Below are 16,338 nucleotides of genomic sequence, written 5' to 3'. Positions count from 1 at the left end.
AATCGTGAAATACATTTAGATTGTTACTTGATTGTAACCCCCTTTGTATCCATGCTTGTAGCCATTGATAATTTACTTGCTTTCTAGGTTAGTTTATATTGTCTCTTTTGGATATAATATTTTCTCAAAACCCTTGTTAGTGTTTGGCTTAGCATAAAAAGTGATAATTCTCTTGCTTTCCAAATCGCCTACGTTTTCCCTATGAGATTTGGTCTCAACTCATAGTTGGATAAATTATATTGCAAGCAACTGTTTACACTTATTCTTTGAGGAGCGTATTTGGATGTTACCAATGACATGAGATACATTAATCTGGCTAGAGATTATGTCTAGACTTTTGATGTTTTTTCTTAACATGTAGGTTCATTTAGTATGTTGGATTATACTTTGCAATCTCAACCATAATTGTACGCATGCATATATATATATATATATATATATATATATATATTCATGGTGATTTTCTATGTCCATATGCATCATTCATATGTATACATTTCTGCATATGATACTCTATTATGTACTGAGGTTGGCACGATAGTACATTACGTATGATTTGATGACTGATTTGAGATGTTGATGATTCATTATGAAGTTATAATGCTCGACGCGTGGATTTGGATCCATCCTTTCGGAGTCACGTGATCACCTATTGTACCTTAGGCATGTGCATAGTGATATGGGGCACCTGGGAGGTATCAGATGAGAAAAGAATAGAGTCATTCACATGCATGGACATTGTATACTCATGTAGAGATATGCATATACATGCTACTTGATGCATATCATCCTTACATACTGATGTTTTGACTTACTTACGTTCTTTATCAAGTTATCTGAAAGCATGCTTAACAGTTGATTCTTGGTTGTGTACCTTACTATTTATATTCGTGGTTTATTGGTTGTTCATTCAATTTCTGATGAGTTTTACAGGTTATGGAATTGTGTCACCTTTTCTAAACCTCGTCACTACTTCATCAGGATTAGACTGGATACTTACTAGGTACACATTGATTTTATACTCATACTAAACTTATTTTTGTGCATGGTATTGGTTCCAGCGACATTCAGGATGGTGCTTAGCAACTTGATTTGGAGACTTCGTGGTGAGCTGCTTTACTTGATTCACAGCTCATGCAGTCCCCTTCTTATTCATCATACTATTGTTTTGTTTCACACAATACTTTTATATTTGAGCCTCAGTTGTACTCTATTTAGTTGCTTATGACTTCGTACTACCAGATTTTAGGAGATTGTTGTGGTACATTTTATATTTGGTTGATGATGTAAGACTTATTTATTCTTTATCTATATCATGACATCAAATTATCCTTTATTTGTCTTGCTTTGGTTGATCATAAATATTGGCTTACCTAGCGGGTTAAGTTAGGTACCATCACGACTATGGTGAGATTTTGGGTCGTGACAAGCTCGTATCAAAGCTCTATGTTCATGGGTTCTATGAGTCATGAGCATGTCTAATAGAGTCTTGAGAATCAGTATGGAGATGTTTATACTTACCTTCGAAAGGCAATGGGGCATTTAAAAAACTTCTCTTTCTTTCATTTTTTATCGTGCAACCTTGTTTCATATTAAAGTTTAAATCATTATTCTTTTATTCTCTGATAGATGGTGAGGACATGTTTGTCCGCGTCTGGCAAGCAGGAGCCAGTGCCCCAAGTTGTAGCCGCTACTAGAGGTAGAGGCCGAGGCAACGATAGGGCTGGAGCTCAGGTCAATGACCGGACAACAACACCTCGAGGTGGAGAATCAGAAGCAACTAGTGCTTTTGCGAGAGCCGCTTCTAAGGAGCTATCTACAGCTCCAGTAGTGGACCATGTTCCCATTCAGGTTGTTCTAACGGGACCAACCCAGGTTCTCGAGGGTTTCATTGCTACTCCAGTGCTTCAGCACGCCATAATCTAGATTTTGAGTTAATTTGAGTGTTTGGCGCAGGCTAGGATTTTTCCTACGGTACCAGCTACTTCTCAGGCTGGTGAAGGAGCACAAACTGTAACTACTCACACTGCAAAGTAGGCTACTGCTATGTTTTAGACCTCGGGAGTTCTAGTCATTCCACTAGTTAGGGTAGTTCAATCTATTGCTATAGTTAGGCTGAAGGTTATGCCTTCTATGTTTGTTGATGAGCAGAAGAGGATGTATCGATTGCATAAGCTAGATCCTCTGCAGTTTAATGGTGATCCCACAAATGTTGCTAATGATTTCTTGTATATATGCCATGAGATTTTGTATAATTTATGCCTTGCAGAGTCCAACATAGTAGATTTCACTACTTTTCAGTTGAGAGGGATAGCGAAGAGGTGGTGGCAGAACTACAAGCATGATAGGCTAGTAGGGTCCCTTTCTCTCACTTGGACTCAGTTTTCCACTCCCTTTTTGGAGAAGTTCATTCCACTCACTAGGAGAGATGAAAAGCATAGCCAATTTGAGCCCTTGCGGCAGGATTACATGTCAGTTACTGAATATGAGATGAGGTTTACTGAGTTGTCTTACTATGCAGATTTCTTGATTCCCTTTGAGACGATGAAAGTGAAGAGGTTCATTGAGGTTCTAAACTTTTGTATTTGATTTGTGAATTCACGAGTGACTTAGATGGATACTACCTTCACTCAGGCTGTTGAGATAGCAAAGGGGAGGGAGCACTTCCACATGCAGAGTAGAGAGAAGCGTGAGGCTAAGAAAACTCATGGTGCTGGTAAATTCAATGGAGCCTTGTTTGGAGGAAAAAGTCAATTCGGTATAGGCTATTCCAATGGGCTAGTTCACTCGGCATTTCAAAATTCTTAAGGTTCTCTAGTTAGTTATGGTTCTCATGGTACCCGTTCTAGGTCAGCATCTTGCAATGCACCTCTACGCTAGTATAGAGGTTGCTTTGAGTGTGGAGATTTGAGGTATATGAGGAGGGGTTATCCTAGACATTAGAGTGGTATATCTCAGTATGATACTCAGGCTATGATTTTAGCCCTAGTTTTCGCACCACATACCCAACCAGCTAGAGGTGGAGGCCAGCCAGGTAGAGGTAGAGGTCAGCCAATTAGAAGTCATCCTAAAAGAGTATGACAAACTGGTGGAACTCATGCTCGTTCTTATATATTTCCTGGCAGACCAGAGGCGGTGGCATCAGATGCAATCATTATAGGTATTGTTTCAATCTATCATAGAGATGCTTTATTGTTGTTTGATTTGGGTTTTACATATTCGTATGTGTCATTGATTATGCCTATAACATGTTATCTTGGACTGTCGTACCAAGACTGTGACTCTAGCTATATTGGAATTTCCTAGATTAGAGTGGAGAGGTTCACTTGGTCATTCTACATGAAGGATGATATCATTCTTTAAGGATCGGTATATAGTTGAGAAGAGATGTTTAGCGTATTTGGCTTTAATTCGTGACACTAGTGTGGAGGTTCCTTCCTTAGATTTTGTGCCGGTTGTGAAGAGTTTCTAGAGGTATTCCTTATGGATTTGTCGGGTGTGCCTCCAAATAGGGAAATTAATTTTTGTATTGAATTTGTGCCAAGCACTCATCCCATATCTATTGCACTATATCGCATGGATCCAATTGAGTTGTAGGAAAAACTACAGCACTTGTTTGATAAAGGATTCATTAGGCCGAGTGTTTCTCCTTGTGGTGTACTGGTGGTGTTTGTGAATAAGAAGGATTGTATAATGAGAATGTTCATTGAATATAATCATTTTAACAAAGTTACTATCAAGAATAAGTATCCATTGCCTTGTATTGATGATTTATTTGATTAGTTTCAAGGTGCTAAGGTGTTCTCTAAGATTAATTTGAGGTCAGGTTATCATCCGATGAAGATGAGAGCTTTAGATATCCCTAAGACAACTTTTAGGATGGTGTGTTCATTATAAGTTCTTGGTAATGTTATTTGGTTTGACTAATGCTCCAGCGCCATTCATAAATTTGATGAATCGAGTGTTCAAGCCTTATTTGGACTCTTTTGTTCATTGATGACATCTTGATTTACTCTTGTAGTAGGGAGAAGCATGAAAAACATTTGAGGATTATGCTTCAGACCTTAAAGGGAAAGAAGTTTTACTCTAAGTTATCTAAGTGTGAGTTTGGTTTGAACTGAGTTGCATTATTTGGTCACTAGTATCTGGTGATGGTATTAAGTTTGATACCAACAAGATTGAGGCAGTTCAAAATTGATCTAGGACTACTACAGCTAGGAGATTAAGAGTTTCTTGGGTTTGACAGAATATTATCATCGTTTTGTAGAAGAGTTATTGTAAATTGCAGCTTCATTGACTAAGTTGGCTCAAAAAAGTTTTCCTTTAAGGTGGTCTGATGAGTGTGAGGAGAGCTATCGAAAGCTCAAGATTACTTTGACTACAACCCAATATTGGTGTTACCCACAAGTTTGGATCCTTACACGACCCACAAGGTTAGATCCATACACGGTATATTGTGATGCTTCACACGTTGGTCCTGGTTCTGTATTGATGCAAGAAGGTAGAGTGATTGCTTATTCATTACGACGGTTAAAGCCTCATAAGAAGAACTATATATTTCAGGATTTGGAGTAGACAACTATTGTGCACGCGCTCAAGATTTAGCGGCATTACTTGTATTGTGTGTCATGTCAGGTTTATACTGATAATCATAGTCTTCACCACTTGTTCAGGCAGAACACTTTAAATTTGAGGCAGAGGAGGTGGATTGAGTTGCTCAAGGATTGTGATATCACTATCTTGTATCATCCGAGTAAGTCGAATATGATAGTGGATGCCTTGAGTAGAAAGACAAAGAGTATGGTTAGTTGGCATTTATTCCAACTGTAAGATTGTGGTTATTATAGATGAGAGTCGACTTTGTGTTCCTAGTGTTGATGGTTTGAGGGAGTTGATAATTGAGTAATCTTACAATTTGCGGTATTCTATTCATCTGAGTGTTATGAAGATGTATCGTGATTTGAAGCAATACTATTCATGACAGAGGATGAAGAAGGAAATTGTTGGATATATTTCACGGTGTTTGAATTTCCAACAAGTTAAGTATGAACATGAGAAATCAAGTGGTTTGATTCAGAAGATGATTATACCGTGGAAGTGGGAGCGTATCACTATGGACTTTGTGGCAGACTTACCATATACCTTGAGGAAGTTTGATGCTAGTTGGGTCATTGTGAATAGGTTGACCAAGTTCGTGCACTTCATACTGGTGTTGACTACTAATTCAAAGAAGTTAGCCCATACTTATATTCTAGAGATAATTTTTTGCACATAATGCCCATTTCTATCATTTCAAATCGGATAACTCATTTCACATCTCACTTTTGGATATTTGTTCGATGGGAGTTGGGTACGCAAGTTGAGCTTAGCACGATGTTTCACCCAAAGATGTATTGTTAGTCCGAGCGAACTATTTAGATTCTTGAGGACATATTGCAAGCTTCCGTGATTAACTTTGGAGGTCATTGGGATCAATTCATAACTTTGGCAGAGTTTTCTTGCAATAATAATTATGAATCTAGCATTTAGATGGATCTATATAGTTGGTTTGAGCCTTGAGAGGCTAGTTTGTTGGGTTCAGATTTGGTATATGAGGCTTTGGAGAAAGTGAAGGTAATTCAAGAACGACCTCAGACAACACAGAGTAGGCAGAAGAGTTTAAGAAGGTTCATGATGTGTCATTCATCGAGTGTGAGAAGGTACTTCTAATAGTGTCAATCATAAAAGGTGTGATGAGATTTGGGAAGAAGGGCAAGTTGATTCTAAGGTTTATTAGCCAATTTGAGGAGTTGCAAAGAATTGGTAAGGTGAACTTGCTTTTCCTCTTATCCTGTTGGGGGTAGTATAATGAAAATAAGTCATATTTTGGATTTCACTAGAGTGCATCTAGATGAGTATTTGGTCTATGAAAAAGAGTGATAAGTGTGGATTTTAACCACTTATTAGTACCTTCTTGCTTTAGTTTTTAGCCCAAAAGTAGTGATTTTTGTTTCTGAATGTAATGAAAGTGTGTGAATTGCATGCATGCTGGAGGATTTAAGCTCAATGAAGAAATCCAACTCAAAAAGAAGTGTCCTCGCTCAACAAGTCAAAGAGGAGAAATGCAAAGAATTGCACGGTCCGTAGAACTTATTTTGCGGCCCATAGAAATGCAAGTGCGGCTGCATCTTTTCCCTTGAAGCTTCAGTAGGAGTTAGTAGAAGTGTCGCCTGCTTACCAAAATTGTGTGGCCGCAAAAGTTGTTCGCACTGACAAGCTTGGAAAGTTTAGAGAAGCTGCAAAAGATCAAATGTGAAGCCTCCTTAACCATGGCCCGCAACCAAAATGTGCGACCGAAGAAGCTGAAGTACGGCCACAGAATCCCTCCCGCTGCAAGAGCAAAAGAAGAAATTGTGGCCCGCAACCAAATTATGCGACCATAGAACCTCCCAAACGGCATTTTTGTTAGCAAATTTCTGGGCACTATAAATATATGGGAAACACTTTTTAGGGCAATTTTATTTATTGTAGCCGCTGGTAGCAGTTAGTTTAGCTATTTTGGGGAACTTGAGGTAACAATTAGAGAAGGCCTAATACTTTCACTCTTTAGTTCTAGTTTTATGTGTTCAGTTACTTCTACTTTTCCTTTTTCCATGCTTATCATTATGATTAGCTAGATTTTATCTAGGGTTGTGACCCAACCCTAGTATGTAAATTTATGGGTATTTAATATTAATGCTTATTATTGATTGGGTGTATATTATTTAGCCTTGTTTACGCTTTTCAAAATGCGGTGGCGAAGACTCAGATTGGCTATCTGCTCCTCAAGAGGTATGACAGAGGGTTGTTCAAGGATTGCAAGGTGATTCCGAGTGAGATACTCGTGACACATCATAGGATATTGGTGATGGACATTGGTATTATATTAAAGAGGAGGAAAAGGTCTGCTCGAGAAAGACCGAGAATCGGGTGGGGAGCCTTAACTAAGGATAAATCCCAAGAGTTGGAGTGGCGGTTATCGGCTATAGGAGCTTGGAGGAGAAGGGTGACGTGATAACTATGTGGTCAGCGACATACGAATGTATAAGGAAGGCTGCAAGAGAGGTGTTAGAGGTCTCGGCGGGAGTCTCTGGCGGGCACAAAAGAGACTGGTGGTGGAATGAAGTGGTCCAAGGTAAAGTGGAAGCGAAGAAGGCGGCGTACCTAAAGTTAGTGGGGAGAATAGGAGAGGAGGATAGGCGAGTGTGTGTGGAGAGGTATAAGGTAGCTAGGAAGGAAGCTAAGTTGGCAGTCACAGAGGCTAAGACTGCGGCATATGGTCATATGTACGAGGAACTAGGGGAAAAATGCGGGGAGAAGAAGTTATTCCAGCTGGCCAAGTTGAGAGAAAGGAAGGCTGGGGATTTTGACCAACTGAGATACATCAAGGATGAAGATGGTAGAGTATTGTTCGAAGATGTGCAGATTAAGAGAAGATGGCAGATGTACTTTCATAAACTTCTAAATGAAGAAGGGGATCAGGATATTGTGCTAGGAAAATTGGAACATTCCGAGAGTCAACGTGACTTTGGGTACTGCGAGTGTATCAAGGTTGAGGAGGTCGTAGGAGCTATGCGTAAGATGAGTAGGGGCAGAGCGACCGGGCCAGACTAGATTCTGGTGGAATTTTGGAAGAGTGTGGGGAGAGCAGGTTTGGAGTAGTTGGCTGGGTTGTCCAATGTTATTTTTAAGCTGAAGAGGATGCCGTAGGAGTGGATATAGAGTACGGTAGTTCCATTGTATAAGAACAAAGGCGATATCCAGAGTTTTAACAACTATAGGGGTATCAAATTACTGAGTCATACCTTGAAAGTGTGGGAGAGGGTGGTTGAAGCGAGGGTGAGGATGACAGTTTCTATATCCGATAACCAGTTTAGATTCATGTCGGGTCGTTCTACTACAAAAGCTATACACCTTGTTCGGAGGTTGGTGGAACTGTATAGAGAGAGGAAGAAGGATCTGCACATGGTGTTTATTGACCTAGAGAAAGCGTATGACAAGGTTCCTAGAGAAGTTCTCTGGAGATGCTTGGAGGCAAAAGGTGTATCGGTCTCGTACATTATGGCGATTAAGGACATGTACGATGGGGCTAAAACTCGGGTTAGGACAGTAGGAGGAGACTCTAACCATTTTCCGATTGTAATGGGGTTACACCAAGGTTCTACATTTAGTCCTTTCTTATTCGCCTTAGTGATGGACACGTTAATGCACCATATTCAAGGGGAGGTGCCATGGTGAATCTTATTTGCCGATGACATAGTTTTGATTGATGAGTCGCGAGCCGGTCTTAACGAGAGGCTTGAGTTTTGGAGACAAGCTCTTGAGTCTAATGGTTTCAAGCTGAGCAGGACGAATATGGAATACCTGGAGTGTAAGTTCAAGGCTGAGGGGGGGGGGAAGTGGGTATGGATGTGAGGCTTGAATCATAGGTCATCCCAAGTAAAGGTGGCTTCAAGTACCTTGGGTTGATTATCCAGTGGTGATGGGAGATCGACGAGGATGTCACACATCGTATTGGGGTAGGATGGATGAAGTGGAAGTTATTATCTGGAGTCCTGTGTGACAAGAGAGTGCCACCGATTCTCAAAGGTAAGTTCTATAAAGTGGTGGTTAGACCAGCGATGATGTATGGGGCTGAGTGTTGGCCTGTAAGGAACTCACGTATCCAGAAGATGAAAGTAGCAGAAATGAGGAAGTTGAGGTGGATGTGCAGGAACACTAGGATGGATAAGATTAGGAATGATGATTTCGGGAGAAGGTGCACGTGGCTCCCACTGATGACAATATGCGGGAAGCGACGCTTAGATATAGAGGAGAAGCCTAGATGCTCCAGTAAGGAGGTGTGAGCGGCTAGTTGTGGAGGGAACGATAAGAGGTAGAGGGAGGCCTATTAAGTATTGGGGAGAGGTGATCTGACATGATATGGCGAGGCTTCAGATTTTCGAGGACATGACACTTCATAGGAAGTTGTGGAGGTCGAGTATTAACGTAGTAGGTAGTTGAGTCTTGCCTTACTAATACCTTTGTGAGACTAGTCTGATAGGGTTTTTGTCTGATATAACTAGTGGCAATGTTGTGTCTTACTATTTTTTAGTACAAGACCTATTTACTAGCTATTGGTTTTGCTTTGCATCTTTCTTCTGGATTTTATGTTGTTCCTATTTTTCTTATGATTTCTGTGGTGATACTAATATTATCTAATTTTTTTTGTCTAATATTGTTCTCTTGAAACAAGGGTCTTTCGGGTAGGGGTAAGGTCTGCGTACACACTACCCTCCCCAGACCCCACTAGTGGGATTTCACTGGGCTGTTGTTGTTGTTGTTGTTTATACTTTATATCTAGATTTAAGGGTTGCAAATATTGATTCATACCTATTTGGCTTAGTTTTTACTTGAGAAAAAAGGACCTAGCCTAGAAAAACTTGGCTAACTAGAAATTGAACTAGCTGGGATTTTGATTAGTTGGATTAAAGGATTTGAACTCGATATTGAGATAATCTCACTTGAACTCATATCAATATTTTAGATTTTACTCATTTGGTCTTGTGAAAGCCAATTTGGGCATAACCACTCTTTGACCGAGAGGTGTTGAGTGGGTACTTGAGAATTGAGAGTCATAACACACCGCGATCTACTTAACAAGCATAGATTGCTATACTCATTAGGTTTACACCTAGGTGAAGGATATGTCCCTAGGCTTTTCCCTTATTTGATATAAACACAAAAGATATTTAATTCTCTAGTTACTTGTTAGTTAATTTAATTTCTTAGAAGTAAATTTATAAAACAATTTCTCACCGTTGTTTGAAAGATAAAACCAGTTATTTCAAATCCCTCTCTTAAGTGTTTACCTTAGTATCAATCTAAACTCGCTGTCGATTCGACCCTGACTCGCGTTGGGTTTTTATAATTGCAACGACATTATTTATGAACTTCTTGGCCCTTGTTCTACTTTATCAGTTATTTTTTTCTCTTGTTTGACTAACTTGCAGGTTGATGCCACATTGGCGTGTTGAAAAAGAGGAAGAAAACTATTGGGTGGACTTTGGAAGATTCGGGGTATAAGCCCTTCATTTTGCATGCATAAGATCAAGTTGGAGGATGGCGCCAAACAATCCGTTGAACATCAAAGAAGACTTAATAAAGCTATGCAAGAGGTAGTCAAAAAGAAGATTATCAAGTGGTTAGATTCCGGGGTCGTCTACCCCATTTTTGATAGTTCATGGACATCTACGGTTCAATGTATCCCAAAGAAGAGGGCATGACGGTTGTTACCAATGACAAGAATTAGTTGATTCCTACAAGAACAGTCACCGATTGGGGAGTTTGTATGGATTATCGCAAGCTCAACAAAGTCACAAGGAAGGAACACTTTCCTCTTCCTTTCATGGATCAAATACTTGATAGATTGGCCAGCCGTGGTTTCTATTAGTTTCTTGATCAACCAAATTCTTATTGTTGACGACCAACTTTGACCCTCCCTTTTAAAATTAAATTATTTATACTTAATGATTTGCAACAAATGTGTTGAAAATATTTTCTAATCAATAATACTTATTTTTATACAAATATAACATAAATAGGTAATTAATAGTGTTAAATTAATAATTTGGAGCTAAACGTTTATAAAACATATTACCCTTACTATTTTGAAATAATTAAAATAACCTACATATTTTGAAACACGAGTTTTACAATTAATTTAACAAAATTAACCTCTGATTAATTATCTCGTTTATTATTTAAATTAATTTGAAAAGTAATTTCATAATGTAGAAAATAAAGTGTTAAAATATAAATAGTTAATTACAATAAGTAGCTGTGTATTTGATGATTATAATTTCTATCACATTTAATTAAGTTTAATTTAAATTAATTTTAAAGGGTCCAAAGACTAAATGACTATAATTGCAATTGCCCAATTAAATAAAATTGGCTACTTGTTAAAACAAAACCAGCCCAAACAATTTGCCCAATCTAGATCTGACCCAATCGAAACAACCTCACCAGTCTATGTTGGAAGTCCATGAACTCCTCTTTAAACCAACCAAATCGTGCCACGTAGACCATCTTCCACACTCATAGAACAAGCACAGATGATCTGGGTTATAGATTCAAACCATCGATGACCCACATTTTATTCCTATTTTTTCTTTTATTTACACTAACCCAGCAGATTTCATCTCAACATCCCTTATTTTCCCATAAGACATTTTTTAAACATTTTAATCCCTAATTTATCAAGGCCGTTGATCAAATGATCCAACAGCCCCGAATCCATCTCCCATCCTCTATCATCACTCAAATTCAAAATGCCTAAAATTCAAAACCCTAGCCTAAAGATGAAACTTCAAATCGTTTGATTTCTCTAATGCTCTATCAAATCAGAGCATGCATAGAGTTTTTCTCAGAGTTTCATTATGAGGATTCGATACCCAAAGGTCAAATCTCTGGGTTTTAGATCCTTAGCCGATTGATTATTATTCTTAAATCGCCTATGTAAAATCCTTTGATGATTTTCCTCTCCGTCTTCTCTGATTTTACTCACTTTGCTTCCATCATCCAATCTTCGTCACTTTCCACTCACAATTTTGAATTTGTCGGAACCCTAGTTATTGAATGACACTATAAATAGAGCTTCAATTCTCTCACCTAACATGACCTAACACGAATACACAGTAACATACAAAATCACTTCAAACAATCGAAGCTTAGGTCTTTTGACTGATTTTTCACTTGCTTCTTCTCTTTCTCGATTTTAAGTTTTATTCGCTGATCAAAGTTTGCACTTTTGGTTCCCAAATGGCTAAAAAAAACTTTGCTTGGTTTGCTTCTCAAAGGAAGGTCAGTGTACACTAACCCTCCCTCTCTTTGATTGTCCAGTTGAAATCATGTTTGCCATGTTATTCTCTGCTGATTATCTTTGTATATGATATATGCTATTGGTTTATTGCTGGTAATCATGCTTTGAATTGTATGTTATCCTTAATGTATGGACCAACTATTTATCTTGTAATCTGAAACTATTAATGCTAACCGACTATCCTGGTGAACTTAATAATTGCTTCTCTAAGTTTAACAACCTAAATCTTCTTTGAATTTCTATAGTTAATGAAAGAACCTTATTGATTCTTTGAACATATTCTGATTTTAGACCTCCTAGATGTCCTGCTGAGATTTTCATGCTTACTATAACAGCCATATATTTATTAAACCTATTAATTCATACCATGCACTTGATCTATTTGCTTTGATGAAGTTAGAACTATGGTAGTTCTGTACACTTAGAGGTTCATGTACAAGTCTGCTATCATGGCTATCAGTTTGGTTGTTAGTTTCTTTGCTATTCAAGTATGTCTTGCAATTCCATGGATCCTTAAAACATCATAAATGTCTCTTGTTAATTTTCATGTTCATGTGCCTGCTTAGCTACACTTATAGACTCTACTGGATAAGTGCCTTCTAAAAAATGATTAACCTAAGTCTTAGTGAGTTTCTATGGCTGTGGTGATTCCATATGTATTCTGTCAGTTGCTACCTTGCTCATACGCCTAATTTAAGTTATGTTATTAACTCCTCTTTAAAGTTTGGTTAAGAATTGTACTTGTTGCATTTGTGCTATCTGTCTCTTGGATTAGTAATGCTATTAATATACCTAAACTGAGCTTCATCATGCCTAGACTATCACACTCAACCCGTCTTCTTGGATTCATTGATTTGCTACCAGAACCATGCCTACTCATTAAATGTAAAACTTTTATGTTCTGAACTTCTGTAACGAGCCCACTAGCTTGATTTTTACATCATTTGTGCCTCTGCTATGCTCTATAACCTTACAGTCCTTTAGGAAAATCATTTGAACATTCCCTGTCATGCCTCTGGTCCTAGTTATCTGTTAATATACTCCCTACTTGTCTTTCATTCAAGAGACATTCATGCTAGTAATCTTATTTTTCTCCCTTAAAACTGCGTTATCACATAAAAAGAAACTGAATCTTGATAATCTTAACCTCCTAGAATTTGAAATGTAAGGTTAACTAGGATTACCTATGAACTTGAGAGAAACTCATTGATGTTTGCTTGCCCTGTTTGAGTACTATACTGTGCTTATATGAAATTCTCAACTCTTAATAAGCTTAGTGTGAATCTGAGATTGTAAACTTGAAAGGGTGAGTGATCATGTTATGAGTTTGGATTAGGATTAATATTGACCTGCTACCTACATAAGTATCCCTGTTGATAGTCTTTAGAAATACATCGAATAGAAGTGAGAATTTAACCTATGTGTGAACCTCTGATTGATTTGAACATAGTCTAATAGATGTTGAAGTGCTGTGAATTTAATTAAAAACTCCTGCAAACTTGAACTTGTTAGTAAGATTAATAAGGTCGATATATATGTATTTTCACCCCTTGAATCACCCGACTTAGTGTTTGATATTCTAAACTAGTCTACTGGTGTTTGCCTCTCCTTGTTTACATCTGTGGTTGGTTCCTTTAGGTATTCTTATGCATATTGAAAGTATTGATAGTGGACTACACTCTTTTGTTTGGATTGTGAATCAAAAATCAATAATGTAATATGGTATCTTATACTTATAATAATGTTCTATATAACATTTGCTGAAATTATGTATACTTGAATCTGTGTGTTTACTGTTGCTACTACATTAGTTGTCACAATAAATGCCTCATTGGCAACTAAACCTTTAGGGAGGAGTAAGTATGAGTGGTTAAGGATATTTAGGAGTAGGATATAGTTTATGATTGAGAATCCCTCCCTGACTCGAGCACTAATCGAGGTCCCAAGACCCTTGTGAACTCTGAAGTGCTAGGGATCCAAAAAGTGTCTTCTCGTGAATGGGATTTTTCCCTAAGCCCCTAAATATTGACATTTACTAATTTTTCTTGGATTAATGTAAAACGAAAAAAGGCTTCACTGTGACCATTATTTTCATTCACTCTACAAGGCCGTACATTGTCTTTACTACATCCTTAATTACAATATTTGTTACAGTCTTATTGGGCCTCATATTGGCTCTATTATACTCTTAGTCGTATTTGAATGTTATATTTTATTGGGCCTCATCACTAACGTTTACCTTTTCTTTTGCATATGTGATTGATCTAGGCCTGCTGAGTTCTCAAGAAGTCAGTCAAGTTCTAACATAGAGCCCAAGTCGCTGAAGTCTGTTGTTGCTGTTCGAAATCTGCTGGGCAGCATTTCTTTAAGGCCCAAATCCTGAGTCCAGTTCCCTTACCTTCCTTGCTAGTAAATAAATTGTAATGACCTGGCTAGTTGTTTCGTGAATTATAGCCTCGTTTCCCTTATTTCTGCTTCTTTGTGTGTTCCTCAGCTGTATTTCATTGTATTGTGTTGGTTGGTTTGGGTCTGAACTGGTTTCAGTGTGGAATAAGACACTTAGTCCCCTATTTAGAAGTTTAAGTTGGAAAAGTCAACCGGATGTTGGCTTATGTGTAAACGATAACGGATGTGAGTTTTGATGGATTTGTTAGCTCCGCTAGGTGATTTTGGACTTGGGAGCGCATCTGGAATGTAATTTGGAGGTCCGTGGTAGACTTAGGCTTGAATTGGCGAAATTGGAAATTTGGCATTTTTCGATCGGTAGTGAAAATTTTGATATCGGTGTAGGAATAAAATTCCAGAAATTGGAGTAGGTCCATAGTGTCATTTGTGATGTGTGTGCAAAATTTTAGGTCATTCGGAGGTGATTTAGTAGGTTTCGACATCGTTTGTAGAATCCGAAAGTTTAGAAGTTCTTAGGCTTGAATCCGAGGGTGATTTGGCGTTTTGATGATGTTTTGAGTGTTCCGAAGGTTCGAAGTTTGAATGTTGATATGTGAATTGCTGGTATGTTTAGTAGAGGTCCCGAGGGCCTTGGATTGATTTCGGGTGATTGACGGATCAAGGATGGAATTTGGAGGAATGTTGAAGGTTTGTTCTCAGCTGGCATCCGCACCTGCAGAATGGGGACGGCAGGTGCGAGGTCCGTAGAAGCGAAAGGGGACCACAGCTGCAAGATCTGAGGCTGGACCACAGGTGCGGAAGGTGGAGCGTACCTGTGTGACCGCAGGTGCAGGTAATGGACCGCAGAAGCAGTCTTGGGCGATTAAGTGAAAACCGCAGGTGCGGTTGTTTGGACCGCAGAAGCGGTCGCGCAGGTGCGAGAAAAGGGTCGCAGGTGCAGAAATACCTAAGCAGAAGGTATAAATTGGACCCTTCGCAAAATTTGAGTTATTTCCACCATTTTTATTCGGACTTGAAGCTTTTTGGAGTGTTTTGAAGAGTGAATCAAGGAGGTTTTCGTGGAGGTACGTTACTTGAGCTTAACACTTGTGATTATGGTAATTTTCAGTTGCTTAAGCATGAAATTAGTAGAAATTAGGGATGAAATTGAGGGGATTAGGGCTTGAAATTGGAGAGTTTGATTTAGGGATTTGAGGGACCATTTGATGTCTGCTTTTGATGAATTTGGTATGTATAGACTCATGAGTGAAAGGAGTTTCTAGTTTTGTAATTTTTGTCGGATTCTGAGACGTGGTCCCGGTGGCCGGGTTTGGGTGAATTTCAGGATTTTGGTATAAATTGATAGTTTTTCGTAAGGAATTGGTTCCTTGGCCTATATTGATTACATTGTATTGTTTTTGGTTAGATTCGGGACGTTTGGAGGCCGATTCTAGAGGCAAGGGCATCGCGGAGTAGGGATTTGACCGGTTTGAGGTAAGTAATGATTGTAAATCTAGTCCTCAGGGCATGAAACCCCGGATTTCACATTGTTTTACTATTGTGAGGTGACACACATGCTAGGTGACGAGCATGTGGGCGTGCACCATTGGGGATTGTTAATTGGTCTGTCCCGTAACAACTATAAAGTTGCGTATTTGACTGAAAACTATTTGATACTTATGTGTTTTAGAAAGAACTACTATAAATTGGGCTGAACGCCATATTTGGGCCTCGTGCCAAAGCTGTTTGGACCCTTAGGGGCCTTTTCTTATTATCCTTTCACTGTTTTTGATTTAAGATCTATAATCAGTCATGCTGTGTTTATTGATTTCATAATTCTGTCTTTATTACTCCGTTTTGATGCATAAAAATGTTATTTTGGGCTGAGCACCCTGTTTTACTGATATCCCAAGTGGCTTGAGAGGTTTATGACTCAGTGAGGTCGAGGGCCTGCATTGTGAGGATATTGTGGGATCGGGCTGCGTGTCATAGTATGTTGTTACTGACTTATGATTATGAGAGGCAGAGGGCCTGATTGATTTATGCCACGAGGTGACATGTTATAGCGCTTG

The 16,338-nt window shown here is 38.6% G+C and overlaps 2 protein-coding genes across 2 annotated transcripts; both read left to right on the top strand.

Moving 5' to 3' along the window:
• The first annotated feature begins 7,038 nt into the window (after window positions 1-7,038).
• Window positions 7,039-7,632, top strand: LOC138878386 (uncharacterized). The gene has a single exon (XM_070158057.1). The coding sequence runs from the start codon at window positions 7,039-7,041 to the stop codon at window positions 7,630-7,632; it is 594 nt and encodes a 197-aa protein (XP_070014158.1).
• A 267-nt stretch (window positions 7,633-7,899) lies between these two features.
• Window positions 7,900-10,083, top strand: LOC138878385 (secreted RxLR effector protein 78-like). The gene is made up of 2 exons (XM_070158056.1): window positions 7,900-8,252; window positions 10,011-10,083. The coding sequence occupies exons 1-2, from the start codon at window positions 7,900-7,902 to the stop codon at window positions 10,081-10,083; spliced, it is 426 nt and encodes a 141-aa protein (XP_070014157.1).
• Window positions 10,084-16,338: the final 6,255 nt, after the last annotated feature.

Source organism: Nicotiana sylvestris, chromosome 9 (assembly GCF_000393655.2).
Source record: "Nicotiana sylvestris chromosome 9, ASM39365v2, whole genome shotgun sequence".
NCBI lineage: Eukaryota > Viridiplantae > Streptophyta > Magnoliopsida > Solanales > Solanaceae > Nicotiana > Nicotiana sylvestris.
This window is presented reverse-complemented; position numbering and strand designations above follow the sequence as displayed.